At 43.6% G+C, this 22,882-nt stretch overlaps 3 protein-coding genes and 1 pseudogene across 4 annotated transcripts; 3 read left to right on the top strand and 1 right to left on the bottom strand.

Annotated features, from left to right (window-relative positions):
• Positions 1–223: 223 nt before the first annotated feature.
• Positions 224–976, bottom strand: LOC109487650 (annotated as a pseudogene).
• Positions 977–1,715: 739 nt separating this feature from the next.
• On the top strand, positions 1,716–6,865 carry LOC109487731 (lysozyme g-like). Of its 2 annotated transcripts, none has more exons than XM_019791789.1 (8): positions 1,716–1,810; positions 2,815–2,862; positions 3,567–3,749; positions 4,274–4,294; positions 4,778–4,858; positions 5,181–5,380; positions 5,722–5,860; positions 6,629–6,865. In XM_019791789.1, exons 2-8 carry the CDS (start codon positions 2,817–2,819, stop codon positions 6,760–6,762), a joined length of 804 nt encoding a protein of 267 aa, XP_019647348.1. In that variant the 5' UTR covers positions 1,716–1,810; positions 2,815–2,816; the 3' UTR covers positions 6,763–6,865. The 2 variants fall into 2 exon arrangements, with proteins under 2 accessions (XP_019647348.1, XP_019647350.1); XM_019791791.1 differs by having other exon boundaries at positions 1,741–1,815; positions 2,817–2,862.
• A 937-nt stretch (positions 6,866–7,802) lies between these two features.
• LOC109487767 (lysozyme g-like) lies at positions 7,803–11,740 on the top strand. Its single transcript, XM_019791833.1, has 8 exons — positions 7,803–7,900; positions 8,268–8,313; positions 8,576–8,758; positions 9,471–9,491; positions 9,982–10,062; positions 10,348–10,547; positions 10,923–11,061; positions 11,531–11,740. Exons 2-8 carry the CDS (start codon positions 8,268–8,270, stop codon positions 11,662–11,664), a joined length of 804 nt encoding a protein of 267 aa, XP_019647392.1. The 5' UTR covers positions 7,803–7,900; the 3' UTR covers positions 11,665–11,740.
• Positions 11,741–13,557: 1,817 nt separating this feature from the next.
• LOC109487734 lies at positions 13,558–22,634 on the top strand. Its single transcript, XM_019791793.1, has 7 exons — positions 13,558–13,726; positions 14,342–14,387; positions 14,817–14,975; positions 16,050–16,209; positions 16,781–16,949; positions 17,331–17,553; positions 22,489–22,634. The coding sequence occupies exons 2-7, from the start codon at positions 14,342–14,344 to the stop codon at positions 22,530–22,532; spliced, it is 801 nt and encodes a 266-aa protein (XP_019647352.1). The 5' UTR covers positions 13,558–13,726; the 3' UTR covers positions 22,533–22,634.
• The last annotated feature ends 248 nt before the right edge of the window (positions 22,635–22,882 follow it).

Here is a 22,882-nt window from a genome sequence, read left to right as displayed (position 1 = left end):
TGCCCTCCAATTGAATGACCTTAAGGGAGATCCTTTACCTAGGCTATAGAAATTTAAGCTGTTTTTGCATTAAAGAGTATAGTGCCAAACTGGACACAATGCTTAACAACCGAACAGGAGGATGTCAGAAACCGTTCCCCACCGTTACATAGGATAGGTGTCAGGGCGTTCTGCACCGTTCGGATAGGCGTCAGGGTGTCCCGCACCTTTCGGATACTAACTGTTAGTAGTAGGCGTCAGGGTGTCCCGCGCTGTTCGGATAGACGTCAGGGCGTTCCACGCCGTTCGAGTAGGTGTCAGGGCGTTCCACGCCGTTCGGGTAGGCGTCAGGACGTCCCACGCCGTTCGGATAGGCGTCAGGGCGTTCCGCCTCGTTCCGATAGGTGTAAGGGCGTTCCACGCCGTTCGGATAGGTGTCAGGGCGTTCCACGCCGTTCGGATAGGCGTCAGGGCGTTCCGCCTCGTTCCGATAGGTGTCAGGGCGTTCCGCCTCGTTCCGATAGGTGTCAGGGCGTTCCACGCCGTTCGGATAGGCGTCAGGGCGTTCCGCCTCGTTCCGATAGGTGTCAGGGCGTTCCGCCTCGTTCCGATAGGTGTCAGGGCGTCCCACGCCGTTCGGATATAGGCGACAGGGCGTTCCGCGCCGTTCGGACAGGTGTCAGGGCGTTCCACGCCGTTCGGACAGGTGTCAGGGCGTTAATTCCGCGCCGTTCGAATAGGTGTCGGGGAGTTCCGCATCGTTTGAATAGCTGTCAGGGTGTTCCGTCCGGTTCGCATAGGTGTCAAGGCGTTCCGCGCCGTTCGGATAGGGGTCAGGGCGTTCCGCGCCGTTCGCATAGGCGTCAGGCGTTCCGCGCTGTTCGTATAGGCGTCAGGGCGTTCCACCCCCATTCTTTTTATAATTACACAGGATTGACTCTCATAACGTACGGGGGGGTCATTATCCGGTGATACCAACCAGATAATCAGAATCCATTTTTTCTTATGGAGGGTTATATTTGCAAACATTGACACGCTTACACGCGACTTTATTCGACACGTGCTGGTGTCCTTCAAACATATATAGGTTGGAGGTTATGGCTGCAAAAGGTCGTCTGGAAATTTGAATAACAACACAGGAAGGCATATATACTAAGTACGTGGGTATGATGTTGACGTCAGTAATCATAAAAAGGTAAGAATTACCAAAACATAACATACAGTAGAAGTTATTTTTATTATATGTATGTGATATGTAAGACAAAGATTTCATTCTAACCTTCTTGTCAGTAAATGACTATAAGTCCACACCGATTTAATTTTATGGATGACATCATCTGAAGACCCCCAAACTAGTGCGCGCGGGCGAATAAAAAAATTCCGGCCAAAAATAAAAGCAGGCACATGCTGGCTTTTTGCGGCATTTATGAATCAGTACTTATGTAACGTTACTGAGTTCTTGAGTCGTGGAGCTTCGAATTCGATAGCCTGGGTGCTCGGCTCCATTTTGTCGCTGACTAGCATGGACTACCCAGGCCTAGAGCCAGGCCAGAGCCTCGGTGGAGGTGATCTTTTTTTTTTTGAGGGCGACAGGCGAAAATCAATGCGCGCGCAGATGTCATCCATAGAATTAAGTCGGTGTGGCCTAATAGTACTGTAACCTAGAATTTTGACGAGGTTATCAAGACAAGGACAAGTTTATCGTGGGAAGTTTCCGGAGTTGTGCAGGTGACTCGCGGGTATAAGTATCACGATCACGCGCGGGCTGTAGGACTCAGTTACCCTCTCTACCTGAACCCTCGCCGACCGAGAACGCGAATTTACAGAGACAGCAAGGTACCGTACCAGTACTAGACAACTTTTTCTCGCAAATACCGCAAAAACGTTTCTTTGTTACACAGTATACTCTGTTTTGTTTGTAACATATAAATAATATAATACTTCTCTTGTTGATATATTGCTGTATGTATAGGGGTTTAGTTTTCAGTGTACTACTTTATGTTTATGACTATTTGTATGACTATTGTATTTATGTTAAATGTTTAGTGGCTGTTAAATAAGTTGTATAACTTGAGTTCAGTCCCACTTCGTCCTTGTATTTGTATTGCTTTATTCAATAAAAAAAAATACGACAAAACGTATCAGAAATATGCTACAAACTCATCCTTGTAAATAATTCGCCCTTTTTTCGACAGCTTTAATGTTGTTAGTTTGTGATATGTGTTTGAGCATTGGGTTAGCAAAGCAGACTGGTGAAGACTTTTTTTGGCTTTCCAGATGGGAGCCCGCCTTCTTACCCGTAGAATCTTATGTTCTGTTACAAGTTTTCTTTATGAGTATTATTTCTTTAGTCAACGTTTTAACAACTCATACAGGTATTGTTTCTAACGGTAACCTTTTTCAAGATTCTCTGGTTTATACAGTCAACGAAAAGAATTATTTCCTAAAAACAGCTGGTATATACGTCATTATTAGCCTGGTATCCAGTCTCACGTGATTGGGGGTATTGGGGTGTGCAGGCAGGTTGTGCCTTCGGGGGCTCTAATAGCTTCCCCCGCCCAGTGCAACAGGGCCGTCCCGGTAGGAGAGTTACGCTAATAAGAGACAGTATGCTTGGGGATTGGGTTTCGGAGGGCTAATCAATCTCTCGTGAAATACACACCGGGAAACCTATGTGAGGCGGGCGGGCTAGAGCTCTTTCGGCCCCGACCACGATCAGACTGGATACCAGGCTACGCCATTATTGATATGTTGACCATTACATGTTACGAGAATAGAATTCTAACTTAGCTTTTCATGTTGTTTGCGATGATAGGCTGATTTTGCTTTCTCTTTAGATGATGTTTCTGGTAATTTTTGCCCTTGTGGGAGTCGCCACTGCAGGTGGGTGATTGTTGTTTTTGTCTTTCATTAATTTCATGTCGAGACGCACAACTATATACAGCACATTATAAAATAAAAGTACTGACTTCCTATTACAACTTTTTCAATTTAGCAAAAGGTTAACTTTGACTAAGGCCACAGCAAGTAATTTTTATGGATGACATCAGCGCGCGCATTAATTTTCGCCCGATTTTGGAAAAAAAAAAACAAATTTTGTTGCCTTCTGACAGTAATCACCATGCCGAAAATGGGCAAAGATGTCTGTTGCCATGTTGCCGGAAGGTGGGTGGCAGATAACTATGAAGAGAGGAGACAAGAAAAGGCTCTGTTTCTTACTTTGATGCAGTGATATGTGATAATGGCTGTGCATATGTGATGTTCCCACTGAATCAAAACCATTTGTACAATGATTGAGTCAAAATTTTAAAATGTAGGAACCTTGTTTTTTTTCGCCCGCTCGCATCAGATTAGGAGTCTGCGGCCGGAGGATGTCATCCATAAAATTTACTTGCTGCGGCCTAAAGATATTTAATTGGGTGACAATGATTTGCACTGAAAGCGGCTGGTAGTTCGATCAGTCAGTGCCCCCAAACGGCGTCCACGTCTCAAAAAAAGTGTCCTATGTATCTGTATGAACAAAAATGTTTGATTGGTCGATAGATTGATTGGTTGATTGATTGATTGATTGATTGATTGATTGACAGATGATTGGCAGTGCACTACCAGCGTTGCAGCTAACGGGCAGCACGGACAGTGCGCACACGTCGACACCTGTCCGTACCACTACTTCGTCTCCAACAAGTGTCCCAGCTACGGAAATGACGTCAAGTGCTGCTACAACTGCCACCTGGGCGGATGTTCTACGTCCGGCGGCGGTTCATCAGGAGGTGGGCGTGGCTTCATATTTTGATAGGCCAAGAAAACGGTTATGTGAATAGCTAAATAGGCATAGACTTTCTGACACGCTAGCAATTCGCAGTTCATTGTCGCATGTACCGCAACATAAACTTTGTGGAGTGGAATAATTTTTCACTTGATATGTTAATTCCATGATATTCAACGATGTACATGTACAATGTTACTAAATGAATTCTTTTTAATAGCTACACGTAAAAAAGTACTATAGTTATTACCAAATTAAGATGTACACTTGCACTATATTCCGATTCTATCGCCTCCTAACCAGCTTTATAGGATAGAGACATCGTTTTATTTTCAAGAATTTCAATATTCTAGACTGTAATAACCAAATCCTCTCAATACAGACAGTACAAATTACCTGTAGCTATTACAAATATAAATGGTGAATTGATAGGTTAAAATATATGAATCTGCGCTGTTGTAACTGGTAATACACGCGACACCTGCTAGGGGGCGCTCTGACATTTTTCTTCATTTCGTCCCTATACAGGCACCTCTGGGAGTGGAAGTGGTAAGTGCGTTACAAAATCCTTTTGGTAAATAACAACAAAAGCATTCATTAATCACAGGGCAAAACATTTACAAGCAGTACCCTTCAAAACGAAAACAAAAAACAAACAAAAAAATATGGTATGTGTTTAAAGTTAAAACTTTTGGTCCAACACAAAAATTCTCTCACCTAGAGCTTTCGACCAGTCACTGGCCTTCCTCAGTAGACTGACCCATGCAGTGAGGCTTGTCACGTGGCTCCTTTGAAGTGTGACGATGGGTCAAATGTATCTGTAAGACGATGTCGGCCCCCGTCGCGGTTAAGTGAAGGGTGGTGGGCCCTGATGTAAATAGCCTCCTTCACCTCTCTCAGCAAATAGTCTTGTAATAGTGCTTGTGTATGTATGGTATGGTTTTACGTGTGTGATAACCAATTTATGTCAAATTGAGCGTTAACAAAGCGACAGTGCTTACACTACCATTGTCGTCGTTCCCTTGGCTTTAGGAGGATACGGAAACATCATGGAAGTGGACACTACTGGAGCAAGCGGCCAAACGGCTAGCCAAGATAACATCTGGTACAGCGGTAAGCCAATCAGGATCCTCCTTACATGATCCAATCAGCAACACTTCTTGAACAACGCTGTTGCAAGTATCATTATATAATGTGTGTACAAACTTTCCTTATTTGGAGCAACGCACTTTTTCAATAACGGTATAAGTATGTATGAACTTACCGTATTTGGCCTGATCTAGTTTCCTGCCAATCACCAGAGTATAATATTTTTTGTTTACAGCTGAATGCGTTTTTTTTTTTTAAGTTTATTGGGAAGAACGTCCCATGGAACAATATTAGCAGAGAACCAGACTTGTTTCAAGTTTAAAAGCTGCTTTGTGCCTCCCATCAGGTGTTGGCGCCTCCCACCAGCTGGCCAGTAACGACTTGGGCCGCCTGAACAACTACAAATCGCAGATTTTTGACGCTGCAAACGCCAAGAACATGGACGCCGCCGTCATCGCCGCCATCATCAGCCGTGAGTCACGCGCAGGCGCAGCACTGGCCGCCGACGGAACAGGGGATAATGGGAACGGATTCGGGCTCATGCAGGTGAGAAGGGGGAGGGGGGATGGCTATCAGTTGTCTCAGATTCCAAGAAATACTGAATGTAATTTGTCACAATTTGGTGGATTGTGAGAGTAGCGATTCTTCTGCTTGTATCTTGTTCAAGTTCATAATAGAACATGTAGAAAAAGGAAACCCATGTGTGTAAAAGACCAGTTTTACAGTCCCGCCGCCATTTTGAAAATCGCACGAAAACGAGGCTTCTATGGATAATGACCACCCAGCATTAACAAAAAACGTTGCCTACTCTGTCAAAGTTTAGTATAGCTTTTATTATTATATGGTCCCGGCTCCCAGACTAACTGTGTTTTATTATACCCTATCAGGTGGACTACCGTTACCACACTCCTGCAGGTGGTCCGTACAGTACCGAGCACATCAAACAGGGAACTCAGATCCTCATCGACACCATCAACTGTGTGAAGCGCAACCACCCGAACTGGGATAACAACATGACTCTCAAGGGTTCGTCTCTCAGTTCGTATTGGGGAGAGTGACACTCATTCTAATTACTAGTAGTACTAATTATAACTAGAGAAGTAACATTTGCAAAGCAAATGCATAATGTTTACCTTCGGACATGGTCTGCCCTGTTAATTTTTACTTAAACACATTCACATACATGTACTACTAGTATATGGTGACAGAAGCAGAGCAGACCATGAAGTTTGCAACATTATGTAACCCAACACCAGTCACCATGGTGACAGACGTCAACAAATCATGTCATTGGCCAGGTCAGAGGTTAGTGTTTGGAGAAGAAGAAGAGGAAATTGAGTAAAAACAATATGTTTTCCTTCGGTAAACATAATAAGACCTCTCAGCGAAAACTTGTAATTGGTCGAGAATAGAAGATTTTAAAAATCACTCACAAGCTAAGGATTCAGTCAATCAAAACCCAAAGTTTAACGCTTATAAACCTATCCGCTGTAATAAGATACCGTATGTTGGAACTCGACAAATTGATAAGTTGATAGATTTGTATTGGCTACTAATATGTTAATACAATGTTCTACTAGTAGGCCAGTACATGTTGAGTAGAGAATCGTTGTGATTTCTGCCTTGCCGCAGGGCTTCTCTGTCGTGGTTCAAGTGTCAGAGCTCGAGAGGCCCGGCCTTGAAGAAAAAAAAATCATGACTTTTTACTCCAACATCTCATTGGAGACTCGTGTTTTATGCATGTTATTTTCAAGGTGTGGCTTTGATATTGATCGTGTCATCTGTCTTTGTCAGGCGGAATTTCCGGGTACAACGCCGGCTGTGGTAACGTGCAGACTTACGCCGGGATGGACGGCGGCACTACCGGAGAGGACTACGCCAATGACGTCGTCGCGCGCGCCCAGTGGCTGAAGGGACAAGGCTTCTAGCTTCCTCGCCGTCACAAACGCAGCATCAATCTTGCGATTTAGATGCATATGATGAAAGAATAGCTGAAAATGATCTTCAAATAAATCTACTATCTGAAGATGATGCAAGAGTTCTTACCTTTGTTTCAACAAAGATGTTTTGAGTAATACAATGGATGAATAAGACGAACATTTTGGTTGTTTACTTAAAGTAGTCTGGTATGCCGCCTTGTACAACTTGCATACATGTTTGGCTTCATGACCTTAGCAGTCTCCATTATACCTATACAATGATGTTTGCAAAATTTTGCAAGACAGGGAGAAAAAGTGGCCAGGGGGCAACCATGAGGCTCATTTTGCATAGTTTCCGATGGCAAAATGGCCAGAATTATGGCGAAGGGTCGGGTTAGCCTGGAGATGTACATGGACACAGATATGTGTCACAGCACGCGCGTATGTGGTCCCCTAGATTTAGGGACAAAGAAAAAGGGCAGACAAATACTAGTACATGTACCTTATCGCGGGACCTCCCGGAGGTAAGGTACATGTATAAGAGCAACAGATGGGCAGAATCTACTGCATATCTTAAGAGTAAACATGAATACCCCAATCTGGCTGTAAACAAATATGATCCTTTTCATAAGCAAACTTTTTAAATACTATTGCGGGGAACCCGAATCTTTATCGACACCATCAACTGTGAAAAACTTAAAGCATATCTAGTAGGTTACGCACCTTCTACCAAAAATTCAAAGTCCATACTCAACTGCAACTTGCATTTCTAAAAGACCCAAAATGTCCTCAGCCATGGTTATTTAGTACCTTAACTACGTGTATAATTTTTTTTCAGGGGTGGCTCTTATAATGTAATATAGTTGGGTTGCACTAGGAACAACAAAGCCTCTAATTGGAACCGTAAAAGTGACTCAGCAGTTTCATATTAGAGATATCCACATCAGCAATAACATGCTGATCTGATTGTGTACCAGGGAAACGGAGGAATGCATGTTGGAGAAACACTTGTGCATCGTGAGACGGCACAGATGTCACTCGATGAGCAGGTCCTATATAAACGCGTACCATCCCTGCGAGCGGTGGACACATTTTCTCCGGCAGTAGCAGTACGGTGGCCAGGGATAACCGATCTGCAACTCTCAAGGTACGAACTCCAAGTTTCCAACTCCTACATGAATCCTGAACAAACGAAGGCCTTTCAGAAGTATACGTACATAGAGTTTTTGGATGAGCAGAAAGTTTCAGCTGATCTATAACTTCGTATGTCGTTTAGAGGAATACTAGAACGGCATATGCTAAGTAAGCATGCTGGCGATGATACCGTGTATTTAAGCAGTTTCGTCTTGAAAAATGCTTTCAATCTTCAGACCACGTTGACTCAAATGAAGCTCAGTTTCCAGCAAGCACGAAGAAACAATTTTCTTTATTCCATGCCAATAGCTGCATCATACTTAGTTTACTTTTTATGCCAGGTCTATAGTAAGAATGGTTTTGTCCTCTGTTGTACATAGATGCTGTTTCTGGTGGTGTTGACTGTGATCGGCAGTGCCCTTGCAGGTGAGCAACGTTTTACTCGAGGTTTAGATGGAAGCTGGTTGGTAGAGATAGTATGGCAGCTATTCCACACTTTTAGCCCCCAAAGAAACCTGACATCAGTTTGTTAGAACATATGTTACGCTTTTAAATTGGTCAATTGCGCAATCTCATTCCAACATCAGTCATCAGCTACAAGGTCTCGAACAAACTAGGGTCCCATGTACTAGTATATGAATGAAAACGTTTGATTGGTCGATAGATTGATTGGTTGATTGATTGACAGATGATTGGCAGTGCACTACCAGCGTTGCAGCTAACGGGCAGCACGGACAGTGCGCACACGTCGACACCTGTCCGTACCACTACTTCGTCTCCAACAAGTGCCCCAGCTACGGAAATGACGTCAAGTGCTGCTACAACTGCCACCTGGGCGGATGTTCTACGTCCGGCGGCGGATCGACAGGAGGTGGGCGTGGCTTCCTGAGTGTATTTTTGATAGGCCAAGAAAACGGTTGTTTGATGGGCTCAAGGATTTGCAATGTTACCTAAGGCCACACCGACTTAATTTTATGGATGACATCCGCGCGCGCATTGATTTTCACCTGATCTAAAAAAAAAGATCACGTCTTCCGAGGTTCTGGCCTGGCTTTAGGCCCGGGTAGTCCATGGTGGTAAGCGACAACGAAGTCAGCGGTAACTCTGGAGGACGGCACCCAGGCTACCGAAGCTCCACGACTCAAGTACTCAGTACATACGTACAGTGTCGATTCATAAATTCCACAAAAAGCCAGCATGTGCCGCCTGTCGTATACGTCGCTATGTAATGCGCAAAATTCACAATACCGGCTTTGTTATTCCTGTGGTTTAGCAGTATTTTTATTTTTGGCCCGCGCGCACTAGTTTGGGGGTCTTCAGAGGATGTCATCCATAAAATTAAGGCGGTGTGGCCTAATGAATCCATTTTGAACATAGTTACACGAAAAAGATAAATAAGTATTACAATACTAAAGATGTACACTTGTACTTCAAGTACACTAAAATACTATCGCCTTTGTCGCATCATTTCCAATGAGTTGATAGGTCAAGATGTGAGCAGTCACTGTGCTATTGTGACTGATGATGCACACGAAAGCTGCTAGGGGGAGGTCTGACTTTTTCTTGAATTCCTTCCTCTACAGGAACTTCTGGAAGTGGAAGCGGTAAGTGTGATACAAGATCCTTTTGGTAAATTACAGCAACAGTATTCATCAATCACAGGGTAAACATTTAAAAGCGATGCCCTTACAAACAAACAAACAAAAACAAACGAACAAACTAGAAAAGTAACATTTGCAACTGCATAATGTTTACCTTCCCATATGGTCTGCTCTGTTAAATTTTACTCAAGCACATTCACATATATGGTGACTGGAGTCTAAATCCCTCCTACTATAAAATTGCAACATGATGTAACCCAACACCAGTTACCATGGTGAGAGGCGGTCTGGTTAAGGTCACTGACTAGGTCAGAGGTCACTATTTGGAGAAGAAGAAGAAACTGAGCAAAAACAATATGTTTTCCTTCGGTAAACATAAATATGGTATGAAATTTTGCTACTTGAAAACAAGTGTGCCATATAAACCAACTACTGTCAAATCGAGCAATACCACTTACACTAAGGTTGCATACTATTGTACCCTTGGCTTCAGGAGGATACGGAAACATCATGCAGGTGGACACTACTGGAGCCAGCGCCACAACGGCCAGCCAGGATGGCATCGGATACGGCGGTAAGCCAATCAGGATCCTCCTAAGATAATTCAATCTGAAACACACTTTTTGAACAATGCGGTTGCAAGTACAATGTAAATATATACTGTCAACGAACTTGCCTTATTTGGAGCAACACGAGTTTTGAATAAGTTGGAAATGAACGTACATGATAAAGTTTTTGTCCAATCAGCACCTAGTTTACAATTCTTCTAAAAAGTTAATTTGAGGAAGGACATACACCATGGAGAAATGAGTAGCTGAGAACCATACTTTTTTTAAAATCAAAGACTGCCTCCCCTCAGGTACTAGCGCCTCCCACCAGCTGGCCAGTAACGACTTGGGCCGCCTGAACAACTACAAGTCGCAAATCTTCAACGCCGCAAACGCCAAGAACATGGACGCCGCCGTCATCGCCGCCATCATCAGCCGTGAGTCACGCGCAGGCGCAGCACTGGCCGCCGACGGAACGGGGGATCATGGGAACGGATACGGGCTCATGCAGGTGCGAAGGGGAGGGGGGCGAAGATGAGTTGGAAACACCAAGGACATAATGTCTTTGGAAACACTGAACGTAATTTGTCACAATTAGGCGGGTTGTGAGAGTAGCTTCTCTAATCACATACTTAGTATCTTGTTTCAGAATAGAACCCAGAAAAAGATAGGAAACTTCCTCTAAAAGACTAGTGTCGCCGCCATTTTGAAAATCGTTTTTCGTCATGCACCGTTCTGCGCGAAAACGAGGCTACTAAGCACCTAGGCAGTAACCGTTCAGCTTGTCTGAATAAGAAGAAATCACAGCCTCCTCTGTAGTTAGCTTAAGCTTCTATTGTTAGACAGGCAATCCCCAGACCAGACTAATTCTGTGTTACCCTACCAGGTGGACTACCGTTACCACACTCCTGTAGGCGGTCCGTACAGTACCGAGCACATCAAACAGGGAACTCAGATCCTCATCGACACCATCAACTGTGTGAAGCGCAACCACCCGAACTGGGATAACAACATGACTCTCAAGGGTTAGTATCACGGTTTTCCCATGGATGGGGGGGGGGGCAGTTATACTATTACTAAGACTTCTCAGCGAATAATTGTAATTGGTCAAGAATGGGAAGGTTCAAAATCACTAACATACTAAGGATTTTCATCAAAACCCAAACGCTTACAAACCATACCGCTGTAATAAGATATCGTATGTTAGAACTCCACCAATTTCTTGATAACTTGACAAATTTATGTTGGTTTGCTTGTGATATGTAATACTACTGGTCAGCACATGTTAGGTAGACAATCACTGAGTTTTTCGCCTGCCCGCCGGGCTTGTCTATCATGGTGTAAGAGAAACCTAGCTTTTTAGAAAACATGACGGTTTCCTACTTCAACCTCTGCTTTAAGACCTGTGTTTTATGCATGTTATTCAAGGTGTGTCGTGTCATGCCTAAGCACCATATTGGCTTTGATATTGATCGGGTCATTTCTCTTTGTCAGGCGGAATTTCCGGGTACAACGCCGGCTGTGGTAACGTGCAGAGTTACGCCGGGATGGACATCGGTACTACCGGCGGTGACTACGCCAATGACGTCGTCGCGCGCGCCCAGTGGCTGAAGGGACAAGGCTTCTAGATCTACATGTTCCTTTGGGATCACGCATACTGTGCAGATCCCCATTAAAAATTATGAAAAATGTATGATTATCACCTCTGAATAAAATGAGCAATATTGTTTCAAGTGGAATTTACGATTTTCTGTCTAGAATTAATGGTTTGACTGGGTTAGATATTTGGTAAAATGTTGAACTTTATTCCAACACAAGAACTACACAGAGTTTAAATTTTCAACGACCACTGCCACCTTCATCAGGATAATGAATGGCTAATCACTTCAAAACGTAATCTCGCGAGAGTTACGGTTACAGACACGTGACCTTATTCACACGAGACTTTACGGATACGTGACGTCAGCAATTGATCAAACGTGCTAGGGAGTTTATATCGTCCTCCGTCTCTGTTTGGGTTAGATATTTATCAGATAAAAAGCATATTTCAGATGATGTTAGGTCAACTGACTACAAGTTGTGTATGATGAGTAACTGTTAGTGATACAGTTGCAACTAATGAGAGCCACGGGAATATATTACAAGTTTAGGTGTCATCATTCGAGGGGCCTATGTCTGTTCGTTTATGTGATATTAATTGTGACATTAATATCACATCAATTGTGAAATTATTAAGTGTGATATCTAATCATCAAATATGGTACAACCAATGATAACTCCCCCAGATAGATAAGCTGAATTCAAACAGTGTCTGTTGTTTGGTATGCACGGACATGTTTTTTTTTCAATGTTGCAATATATATCATAAATTAGCTGTCTGCACGTGCCTGCAAAGGGGTTGTGTTACACGGGTTGACAAATACAGACACAGGATTTATTCCACTTAGTCTAATGGTCAGGCTCTTGTCAATCATGATTGTAGTTAAACCACAATACACTACTATCTCACAGTGTGGTGCGTTGTAGGCAAATATTCAAGTTTAACGCCCCTACCAATTCTTAATCAATGTATACGAGGCTTCATGAAAGTTTGACATTTACCCACAGAAAATCTGTACTGTAAAAGTACTGAAACGGTAAATTTTACGATCTAAGGCTGTCACCACGCAAAAGCCTAAAGCAGTTTAAAAAGCTCTAGCGTCATGTTAATTGCAATAAATGTGCTTGCCATGCCCATGGAAGGATTCCTTGTAGTGCAAGAAAGTTCATTTCATCCCAATTTTATTAATAAACATTGCCTGTTTTTGAGGTCACAATTTTTCTCCAACAGATTATGTTGATGATGCATATCATCTACAGCAAACAATATTAATGACAGATGTATATTACTGTGTTTGCAGTACCTTTATACACATTCGATAATTTTCATAACAACTCATTTATTCAGATATCGATCACATTTCAAGTAAATAATTATTGTGGGAAGTTTCCGGACAGAGGCAGGTGTGCTGATAAAGTTCTGCTACTCATACGTTTAATCAATTGATGGTATAGATCTATTTACTTTACATCTATTTATATAATGTACATACAGCACTATATATCTGATAACGTACTTAGGCCACAGCAAGTAATTTTTATGGATGACATCAGCGCGCGCATTAATTTTCGCCTGATTTTGGAAAAAAAAACAAGAAATTTTGTTGCCTTCTGACAGTGGTCAACATGCCGAAGATGTCTGTTGCCATTCCGGAAGGTGGATGGCAGATAACTATGAAGAGAGGAGACAAGACAAGGCTCTGATTTAATGTTTTGTTTCTTACTTTGATGCAGTGATATGTGATGCTGGCTGTGTATATGTCATGTTCCCGCTGAATAAAACCACTTGTACAATGATTGAGTCAAAATTTCAAAATGTAGGAACCTTGTTTTTTTCGGCCCGTCTTGTTTTTTTAGCCCGCGCGCATTAGATTTGGAGTCTGCGGAGGATGTCATCCAGAAAATTTACTTGCTGTGGCCTTATTCAGATATCAAAGATGTGAACACAAAGAATTGTTGTGAGAAAAGGCAGATGTAGCCGGGTGAAAATTTACTATATATAAAGTGACGACAGGTTGAACACAGGGCCAGCCCCATACACAGTAGCACAAGAAGCACGGGGACAGGAACAGTCGATAGGCAACTTACAAGGTATATATCATAAGGTATCATTAGCAAAATTAGAGTTAGCGCCCATCCTCTGGAGATAGGGAGAGGCCGGTATAGAAGGCTACATGTATGTGGAAGAATTTGTAAATATTGTAATGCAAAGGCTGTGGAAGACGAAATACACTTGATCTCAAATTGTTCCTTTCATAGCAACGCTCGAAATGAGTTAACTATGCAAACTTCTACAATTTATCCCAATTTTACTAAACTTACAGACAAAGAAAAAACTATTCTTCTTTTAACTTCCCAAAACCCATTAATTTTAGAAAAGGTGGGACACTACGTCTTCCATGGTCTAAAAAACAGAAGTCAAACCCCTTAGACATAGTTTTAGACATAGCTATAGCTCTAGACAACTACCTTTTATCATGTAGATTTTAGTTCTTTTATACTACGTTTCATTGTTCTTTTACGTTTGTAATCTGCAATTAGCCCCCCCGGGCATGAATTTGCAATAAACTTCTTTATAAACTTCTTTATATCTCCAGCTTCTCTACCAGTCCAAAATTACATCCAAATTATTGATATTGTTGAAACCTATTGTTTAGGGGTAGGCGTACTTCTTTATTCAATAATAACAATCTTGTTCTTTTGTAGATGCTCTATCTGGTGATGTTCGCTCTGGCAAGATGTGCCTTTGCCAGTAAGTGAAATCAATGTGTTTCCTTTTGTTTGAAGTCTGAACGTAAAATATGCGTATGTATGTGTGTGTTCGCGTGTGTGTGTGAGCGTGCACGTATGTATGTATAAGCATCACATTTGTGTATGCGTCTTTCAGTAAGTGAAGTGTCATCAGCAAATGGGCGACAATCTGTTACCAAATCATCCAATAAATCATAGATAAAAACAAGGAAAAGTAATGGGCCCAAGAGGGTGCCCTGTGGGACACCTACATCAATTGGTACCCGCCTAGAATACATACCGTATACTGCACGCTATATTCTATCATTAGGTAAGACTTAATCCAGGCTAGAAGAGATCCAACTATTCCTAATTGTTTTAACATAGAAATTTGTCCGTTTCTCGTAGTTTATGTTATTTTTTCTTTAAGTATCTTGTTTATTCCCGCTAGGTCCGGTCGTAGCTGCGGAAGTTTCCGTTCCGACGGCAGACCGGACCCCCTGCATAGGCAATGGGTACTGCGTGGGGTCTTACATTACCGGGGCCAGTTGTGTTGATGGGTTCTGTCAGTGCTCAAGCCACGAAAACTACCACCAACACACGTGTCTACGTAAGTAAACATTCCAAGTAGACATTGCCTGTAATTCTAAGAAGAAGAAAACAATGGATTCTGTGTCAGCTGAGAACTTGGAACAAGATTCGAAAAGAAAACCTGAAAAATGTTTTGTCAAGAATTAGAATCAAATAGTCAAACTCCTTATACTGTTTATCAACGATCTTGTACATCACCATGGCTTAAGACGTATACGTAATTTGTAACAAATTTGAGTTATCGTATTACTATGTTGTATAATGTATTACTCTAATGCAACGTTGACTTCAGTGGGTTTTTTACTGATGTACATTTGGGTCGGGAGCTGGAAAAGGTGCTACACCTGTTCTCCTTCCCCTTCCACATATCTGGTGGATTTTTTTATGAATAAATTATGGAAATACATTTTCACATTGGCACCAGATTGATAAAAAGTACACTACGCATTTCCGAAGGCTTGAATTATACATTATGCCCTTTCACAGATTCAACAAACGGCCAAGACATATATTATATCAAACGTTTCTTGTATTTTTTTTAATCAGTACTTGGTTTATGCCTTAAGCAACACGTACCCTTCGAATATCAAGACTACATTCATCCCGGATGGTTACTTACTGCGTGTACTATCATGAAAGTTCACCTATGTTGGTAGTCACATTTTGAAGTTAAAACTTACGAACCAGCACAGACGATTGTTCTCACTTAGAGCTTTCGGCCAGTCACTCTGGTCTTCTTCATTACTAGGCTCAATGAGTGAGACTTGTCATGTGATATGGCTACTCTGAAGTGTGACGTCAACACTGGGTCAAAGGTAACGGGAACCGACATGGCAGTACCAGATACCTTTGACCCAGTGTTGACGTCACACTTCAGAGAAGTCACGTGTCAAGTCTCACTGGGTCAGTCTATTAAAGAAGACCAGAGTGACTGGTCTGTTTGTTTGTTTGTTTGTTTGTTTGTTTTATTTCTTTATCCTGTTTTAAAAATACATATCTCCTGAGGTCGAAAGCTCTAGGTGAGAACAATCCCTTGTGTTGGAACAAAAGCTTTAACTTTAAACACTAACTGCGTGTGTTTCTCCAAAAAAAGCTGTTGTTGGAAGCTGTGAAATTTGGCGCAGTTCTTCCACTGCCCTAGCGGAGGCCTTCCAGGACTTGGTGCCCAGAGAGACGTACAGCTGTGTAGCTGACGATAACGGACAGTATGAGGTACACGTGCTGGGCGTGTACGAGGGAGTCGGACCCACAGGGTGTGTACAGACTACAGACCCAAATTTTACAATGCTGTCCCACACAAAAGTTGTTCTAAATCTTTTTTGCAGTATTCTCACATCAAAGACTACTTAAATCGTATGATTGCATTTTTCTGAGGAAAAATAAGAATTTTGATACTTTTCTCTGCATAGTCCTTTAATCGTAAATAGTTAAAACTCTACGTTATCTTTTCAATAGACGTCTTTCTAGTAGTACTACTGATCTGAACAAGGTACTAGTATGTCATCAATTGTATCAGTTGATACAAATTATGCAGACGAAAGCTAAGAAGAGACAAGTAGTCTTTATCAATAAATAGTTCTTGCTTAATACTAAACCTGCCTTTTTTGCACAAGTTCTCTACTGTCACTGACGAAAGATAGTGGATGCTACCTGAAACGTCTGACCAAAACCATATGCAGTTGCTTTAATGAGTGACTGTTTCTTTTTGTGTGTGTAATTAGTCTTTATGTTTTGTCCATGAACTAATATGCAATCGCGATTGTACTAGACATGATCATCATACATATGTAGTAGCACAATATTCTAATGGTTGTCATATTCCAGGATGTTCGATTTCGGGCACGACCCTACACATACCTTTGCACCCGAGATGGACGTGTTCGTCTCCGCAGGCCAGGTCTCCAAACCCCTGGTCCTGGTGCTGAGCTCGTACGAGCCGGTCAACTGGGTGCTCCACCTACCGGAGGACGTGGAAGTGCAGGAAGTTCTTCTGGTAAGAAATGATGTTTATTTCTGACATTCAATGTCCAATTATTTTTTTTATTTTTATGTTAGATTCAAGATTCAGATTCAAGATATCTTTATTGAGCTATCGCACTGAAAATATCACTGAATTGTAGTCAATTTACAGACAATTTGTTTTTAAAACGCTCACAAAGACATATAATATTGCACATAATTCTGAATCCTTTGGTTAAGAATACTTGTTTGCAGGGAAGTATATTACTGCTCGTAAGACTAAAATGTTTTAAGAATTCTGAAGAATGTAAAAACTTTGATAATATGATATGATATGATAACTGAAAGAAATATTAACAAAGAAAACTACATATTTTCAGCTTCTAACGTGTTTTCTGAACGACATCATTCGCAGGTTGCATATCATCTAGAGCAGAGTGATGTGACTGTGCGCAGTGGCTCCGTCAACAATGTGCAGCGCCATTCAGGTCAGACAGGGGGCGCTCCAGCGTGTGCCTACGGCACTGACACCGGCGGGTGTAACACTGTGGGGATGCTGACGTTCGTCCGAGGACTGTTCGGCCCCGTGTCGTCTTTCACCGGTACATACAAGGCCAACAGATGGGGCTTGAACATAGGTAAGTACGCGTGCGACGATTTCTTCAATCCAATGCAGTTTTTAGGGGTTGAAAACCCGATTTTCCAAAACCAATATTCTAGTCATTTATCTACATACTGAGTTGAAACCACACTATCCCAATGTATATTGCAAGAATTACCAAAATTCTGACGGAAAATGGTTACTGGAAGGGCCCTGGGCTGATTTTAGGGTACCATACAGAAAATGAAAGACTCATCTTGGGGCTTGTTTCTGCATGCGCAGTTTTAAATACCCAAAGTATGAAACACTGGTTCAAATGTGCTAATGTGAAGCAGTATGTGTCAATATCATAATTAAAGACTGCCTTATTCAGCATATTTCCAGTTTTGCTGCCCTGGAATCGCATTGGATGCATATGCCTTTAACGTAGACAGTCGTGAAATATTACAGTTTTTGTGAATTTCTCGTTCTGTTTCCATAATAGAAATTAATGCAAACTAGAAAAGTTGCCTATCCATACTGCGCAATCATTGGATCATCCTTCATTAGTTATGGGGCAGTGCCGAAGTCGCGCGGCGTGGCCAGTCCTCTGGATGTCAAGAAGTCTTAGACTCTGTTCCAAGACCTGGGTGGGGTGGGTGGGTATTTAAGTATCATTCATCTTTCAAATTTGCTTCTCTACACCCATTCCCCTCAACACCACCCTACCCAAGGACCGGCCGACACCACGCTCCCCGGCGGTGCGGATGGATCCAATGAAGAATGGCAGTGTGCTCCGTCTACTACCTCCTTTTATGGGATTGATTATAACGTCATTTCGGATTTAACCAATGAGAGCGCAGTAAGGATAGTTGCCTATCCATACTGCGCAATCATTGGATCATCCTTCATTAGTTATGGGGCAGTGCCTTCGTCGCGCCACCCTACCCTGTCTTCCCTGCATCTCCATCAGCGTCCTCAACACCGAATTCTCTTCCTGTCTTAAAATCCCAAACTCCCCTTTCTCATCCACTTCTCATACCCTCTCTCATCCAAACTCCCCTTTCTCATCCACTTCTCATACCCTCTCTCATCCAAACTCCCCTTTCTCATCCACTTCTCATACCCTCTCTCATCCAAACTCCCCTTTCTCATCCACTTCTCATACCCTCTCTCATCCAAACTCCCCTTTCTCATCCACTTCTCATACCCTCTCTCATCCAAACTCCCCTTTCTCATCCACTTCTCATACCCTCTCTCATCCAAACTCCCCTTTCTCATCCACTTCTCATACCCTCTCTCATCCAAACTCCCCTTTCTCATCCACTTCTCATACCCTCTCTCATCCAAACTCCCCTTTCTCATCCACTTCTCATACCCTCTCTCATCCAAACTCCCCTTTCTCATCCACTTCTCATACCCTCACTCATCCAAACTTCCCTTTCTCATCCACTTCTCATACCCTTCCTCATCCATTTCTCCTCCATTACTTATCCTTTCCTGCGTTCCTTACGCAAAGCTCCGCTTCCATTCCAACCTCTCGAACCTAAGTGCACAAGATTCACAAAGCCCACAGATACGGCAGAGCTTGTCGATTCTAGACCGATGGTGCTCCAACTTGGATGGGGAGGGGTCCTTCCTATTGTGGACTCTGTGTCTTGTCGTTGTGCAAGCTGCACTTGCGGTTAGTCACTAGCTCTCCAGTCCAAGTGGACCCGCACTACCCTTTTTACACCTTGATGTACATGTAGTCGGCCACTTGCTGGTCGAAGGACCTTTCTAACCTAACATTGGCTTCTTTTCGGGCCACGTCCCTTCATTCCTCGGTGCCCTAGCACAATGTCGACAGAGTCATTTCTTCTGCCAAACAGGGGTGAAGATTGCCCTGGACACGCGCCCACTTCGTGGCTCACCCCACAAGGGTGATCCTCTCGCTCTGTACCACCCAATACAAGGCTTGTCAGCCTTCCTTTGGGGTTTTCTGCCCTGTGAGCCCCACAACGACCTCTTATCTCCTGCCATTCAGTTGAACGTTGACGGTACTTGGTCCGCCAGGCTTCCCAGTCCCGCGAGCCGTCAACCGCTATCTTCTTTCCCCCTTTCTTATTAACAACTTGTATCGGTTCACCACACCAGTGACACTCCGACAAGCATGCCCGGTAACGACCACCGGGTGTCTGCACCTACTGGTACCAAACGACACCACTCTATGCGCGCCCCGGAAGCCCGTGCATGCGCACTGCTTCCCCGTCACGGGGGTCGTCGCTTCGTGAGCCAATTCCTTCTTTCCCCCTTCCTTATTAACAACATATATTGGCTCACCCCGCTAGTAACACTCCGCCGTGCACGCCCGGTAGCGGCAATCGGGTGTCTGCACCTACTGGTGCCAAAAGACAACCCAATGCACGCCCCGGAAGCCCGTACATGCTCAGTGTTTCTTGCCTTGCATCCGCCATGCACGCCCGGTAGCTACGCCCGTCTGTCTCCACATAACTTGTGGCAAAAGACAGCACGAGGTACAGCCCCGGATGCCCGTACACACAGGATATTTGCTGCTATGCACGCCCGGTAGCTACGCCCGTCTGTCTCCACATAACTTGCGGCAAAAGACAGCACGAGGTGCAGCCCCGGATGCCCGTACACACAGGATATTTGCTGCTATGCACGCCCGGTAGCTACCCTCCGTCTGTCTCCACATAACTTGTGGCAAAAGACAGCACGAGGTGCAGCCCCGGATGCCCGTACACACAGGATATTTGTTGCTATGCACGCCCGGTAGCTACGCCCCGTCTGTCTCCACATAACTTGTGGCAAAAGACAGCACGAGGTGCAGCCCCGGATGCCCGTACACACGCATACGCTCTATTTGAATAACAACGATTAATAGAGTCGAACAATGCCCACACAAAAATGCAAATATCAAAACCAGGTGCCTGGACAGACACCGACATACAAAAGCTGTTACGACTATGTCGTCCAATTTACATGTCAATACAAACGGAACGCGGCCTGAAAAACTTCTCACTTATAAAAAGAAGAACAAACAGCCGAAAACTCCTACCAATAAATGACACAAAGCGATAAACCACATACAAGCAAGACAATGATCTCATTCTCGGTCGCGCTTATCTACAAGAGAAGTCGGCGTGTCGTTCCTTGCCCGGGTTGGGGGAGGTGGGAAGCTGGTTGTCCTTGTCTTGATGAGCCTTGAGCAGCTGCCGGGGGAAGCATCGAGTATGGTGGCCTGTACAAAAACATAAACTGCCGTCAAAATTCAATTCAGCTGCACAAAATTGGACCTCATTCCCCCAACCCGGGCGAGTCCCCTCCATGCGGAAAGAACGACTCCTAACATGGGACGCAATGCACGGAGACTCAACCCGAGCTGTTCCTCCCGCTATTACATTAAGTGTTACTCCCCTACATGTGTCACCACCCAACAAACATAAAAAGGTAGCATGCTCCGTGCAAAAAGCAAGGTACAGAAATGCAAAGCAGGGGCGCCAGTACAATGGTACCCACAAACCTACAGACCTTACCGCCTTGAATCCCACAAACCTTCCCTAAACGGAGACTAGAGCCTGCAAATTGGAGGCCCTCCTGTCTTGGCGTCGCTCTGTTGTCCAGCCTGCGCCTGGCTGAGCCCGCGATACTGGCTGCTGCGATGGGCGAGGCAATTCACACGTCCTTCACGTAAGCGCCTAGGGAGTGTGTCGACCAAACTGGTCTCGAGAAAGTCGTACTGATTGGAAAACAAAGAAAACGCCAATGGATTGAATAAGTGGGCACCGGAAAGAACGCCGGACGCGTCGGTCATAGAAATGCAAATCACAAACGTGCAAATTCCCGCCCTGAAATTCCTACCGATGAATTCCGCTCTCTGACGCTGGAAATACAGACAAAGAAGGAAAAACACCCATGTTGTTCGTGGACCTGCATTCTCTCTCGGCCTTCCCTTGTCGTCAAACCGCACTAGCACACTGAAAACAAAAAGAAGCGAGGAAGACAGCCACAGAAGAGAAACCGAAAAACGGCGCCTCGTGGCAACGCTCTACCACCCATACCGAAGCAAATCACCCAGGTGCGGAGTCCCGCCCTGACATTCTTGCAGACAATGTCTGACGCTGCAAAAACAAGACAGAAAAACATCAATATCGCCCCTGGTGCTGGCCTCTCTCGATTTCCTGTAGGTATCCTAGAACCTTAGCAAAGGCGAGCGAGAGACAATGCACAGGAACAGTACATAAAATTAGAAATACAACGCTCTAAAATCCTCGATACCACGTGCCTCGCAAAACTGTTGCCCCCACAAAAAACACCAAAAGGAAAACCTTACAGTCCTTAACCACTCGACTGTAAAGTGAACAATGCCGCCTTCAATGTCCAGCCTTCTCCACTAGAGTCCTTGGGTAGCCGGCTGGAGACGCGAGGCGACTTCGGGGGCTGCCGCGTGCTGCCCCGCCGAGCTGTTCTCGCCGGGCCGCGCTGGAGACACGTAGGCGGAGCGTAACCCGCTCCCCAAAGTGTTGCGGAGGGATCCAAGGAAGAATGGCAGTGTGCTCCGTCTACTACCTCCTTTTATGGGATTGATTATAACGTCATTTCGGATTTAACCAATGAGAGCGCAGTAAGGATAGTAACATTTGCAAAGCAAATGCATAATGTTTACCTTCGGATACGGTCTGCTCTGTTAATTCTTACTCAAACACATTCACGTACATTTATGTGGTGGCAGGAATCTAAAAACTATGAATTTGCAACATTATGTAACCCAACATCAGTTACTATGGTGACAGACGTCAACAAAAGAGGCCATTGGCCAGGTCAGAGGTTAGTGTTTGGAACAGAAGAAGAAATGGAGCAAAAACAATATGTTTTCCTTCGGTAAACATAATAATCATGCAAATAACGGATATTCATATAGTCTATGTGTGGCGATTGCATACAAGTATTTAATAATAATAACTATGATGTTTCAACATTTACCACTTAGGTACCCCCGAAGATGACTTGGGCAATGTCGTCGTCAGTGGCTGAAGGGACAAGGACTCAAGATTTCGTCCTCTGAACATCTTCGTTTGTGATTATGAAATTATTGATAATTGTGACCTTTTAATAAAACTTTTGTTTGAAGATGAATTATTAAAGAGCTCCTGTCTTTATTCTGGTATTGTTATTTCTTTGTTTAAAGTGAACATATAAATTACCTTCTTCACTTACCTCGAGTGAAAATGTCATGTAGTATTGTCCTGTCCTGTATTTGTCCTCTGCGTTGGTGGCGGCATAAAATAAGTTGATATAACTTGAGTGTGCCGTCACCATGTCTAGTCATGAAAGGTTGGAATATAAAAAAAGATTACTGTACCTTTAGCACCTTAGTTTCTCCC

Source organism: Branchiostoma belcheri, unplaced genomic scaffold (genome assembly GCF_001625305.1).
Source record: "Branchiostoma belcheri isolate BF01 breed outbred unplaced genomic scaffold, Haploidv18h27 scaffold9, whole genome shotgun sequence".
Lineage (NCBI taxonomy): Eukaryota > Metazoa > Chordata > Leptocardii > Amphioxiformes > Branchiostomatidae > Branchiostoma > Branchiostoma belcheri.
This window is presented reverse-complemented; position numbering and strand designations above follow the sequence as displayed.

Excerpts from the sequence above, each read along its gene's own strand:
- LOC109487767 (XM_019791833.1), top strand. The coding sequence starts at position 8,268 with ATGCTGTTTCTGGTGGTGTTGACTGTGATCGGCAGTGCCCTTGCAG. Across the intron at positions 8,759-9,470 it reads CGGCGGCGGATCGACAGGAG|GAACTTCTGGAAGTGGAAGC; the intron begins GTGGGCGTGGCT and ends CTTCCTCTACAG. Across the intron at positions 11,062-11,530 it reads TAACAACATGACTCTCAAGG|GCGGAATTTCCGGGTACAAC; the intron begins GTTAGTATCACG and ends TCTCTTTGTCAG.
- LOC109487734 (XM_019791793.1), top strand. The coding sequence starts at position 14,342 with ATGCTCTATCTGGTGATGTTCGCTCTGGCAAGATGTGCCTTTGCCA. Across the intron at positions 16,210-16,780 it reads GAGGGAGTCGGACCCACAGG|GATGTTCGATTTCGGGCACG; the intron begins GTGTGTACAGAC and ends GTCATATTCCAG. Across the intron at positions 16,950-17,330 it reads AAGTGCAGGAAGTTCTTCTG|GTTGCATATCATCTAGAGCA; the intron begins GTAAGAAATGAT and ends CATCATTCGCAG.
- LOC109487731 (XM_019791789.1), top strand. The coding sequence starts at position 2,817 with ATGATGTTTCTGGTAATTTTTGCCCTTGTGGGAGTCGCCACTGCAG. Across the intron at positions 4,859-5,180 it reads AGATAACATCTGGTACAGCG|GTGTTGGCGCCTCCCACCAG; the intron begins GTAAGCCAATCA and ends GCCTCCCATCAG. Across the intron at positions 5,861-6,628 it reads TAACAACATGACTCTCAAGG|GCGGAATTTCCGGGTACAAC; the intron begins GTTCGTCTCTCA and ends TGTCTTTGTCAG.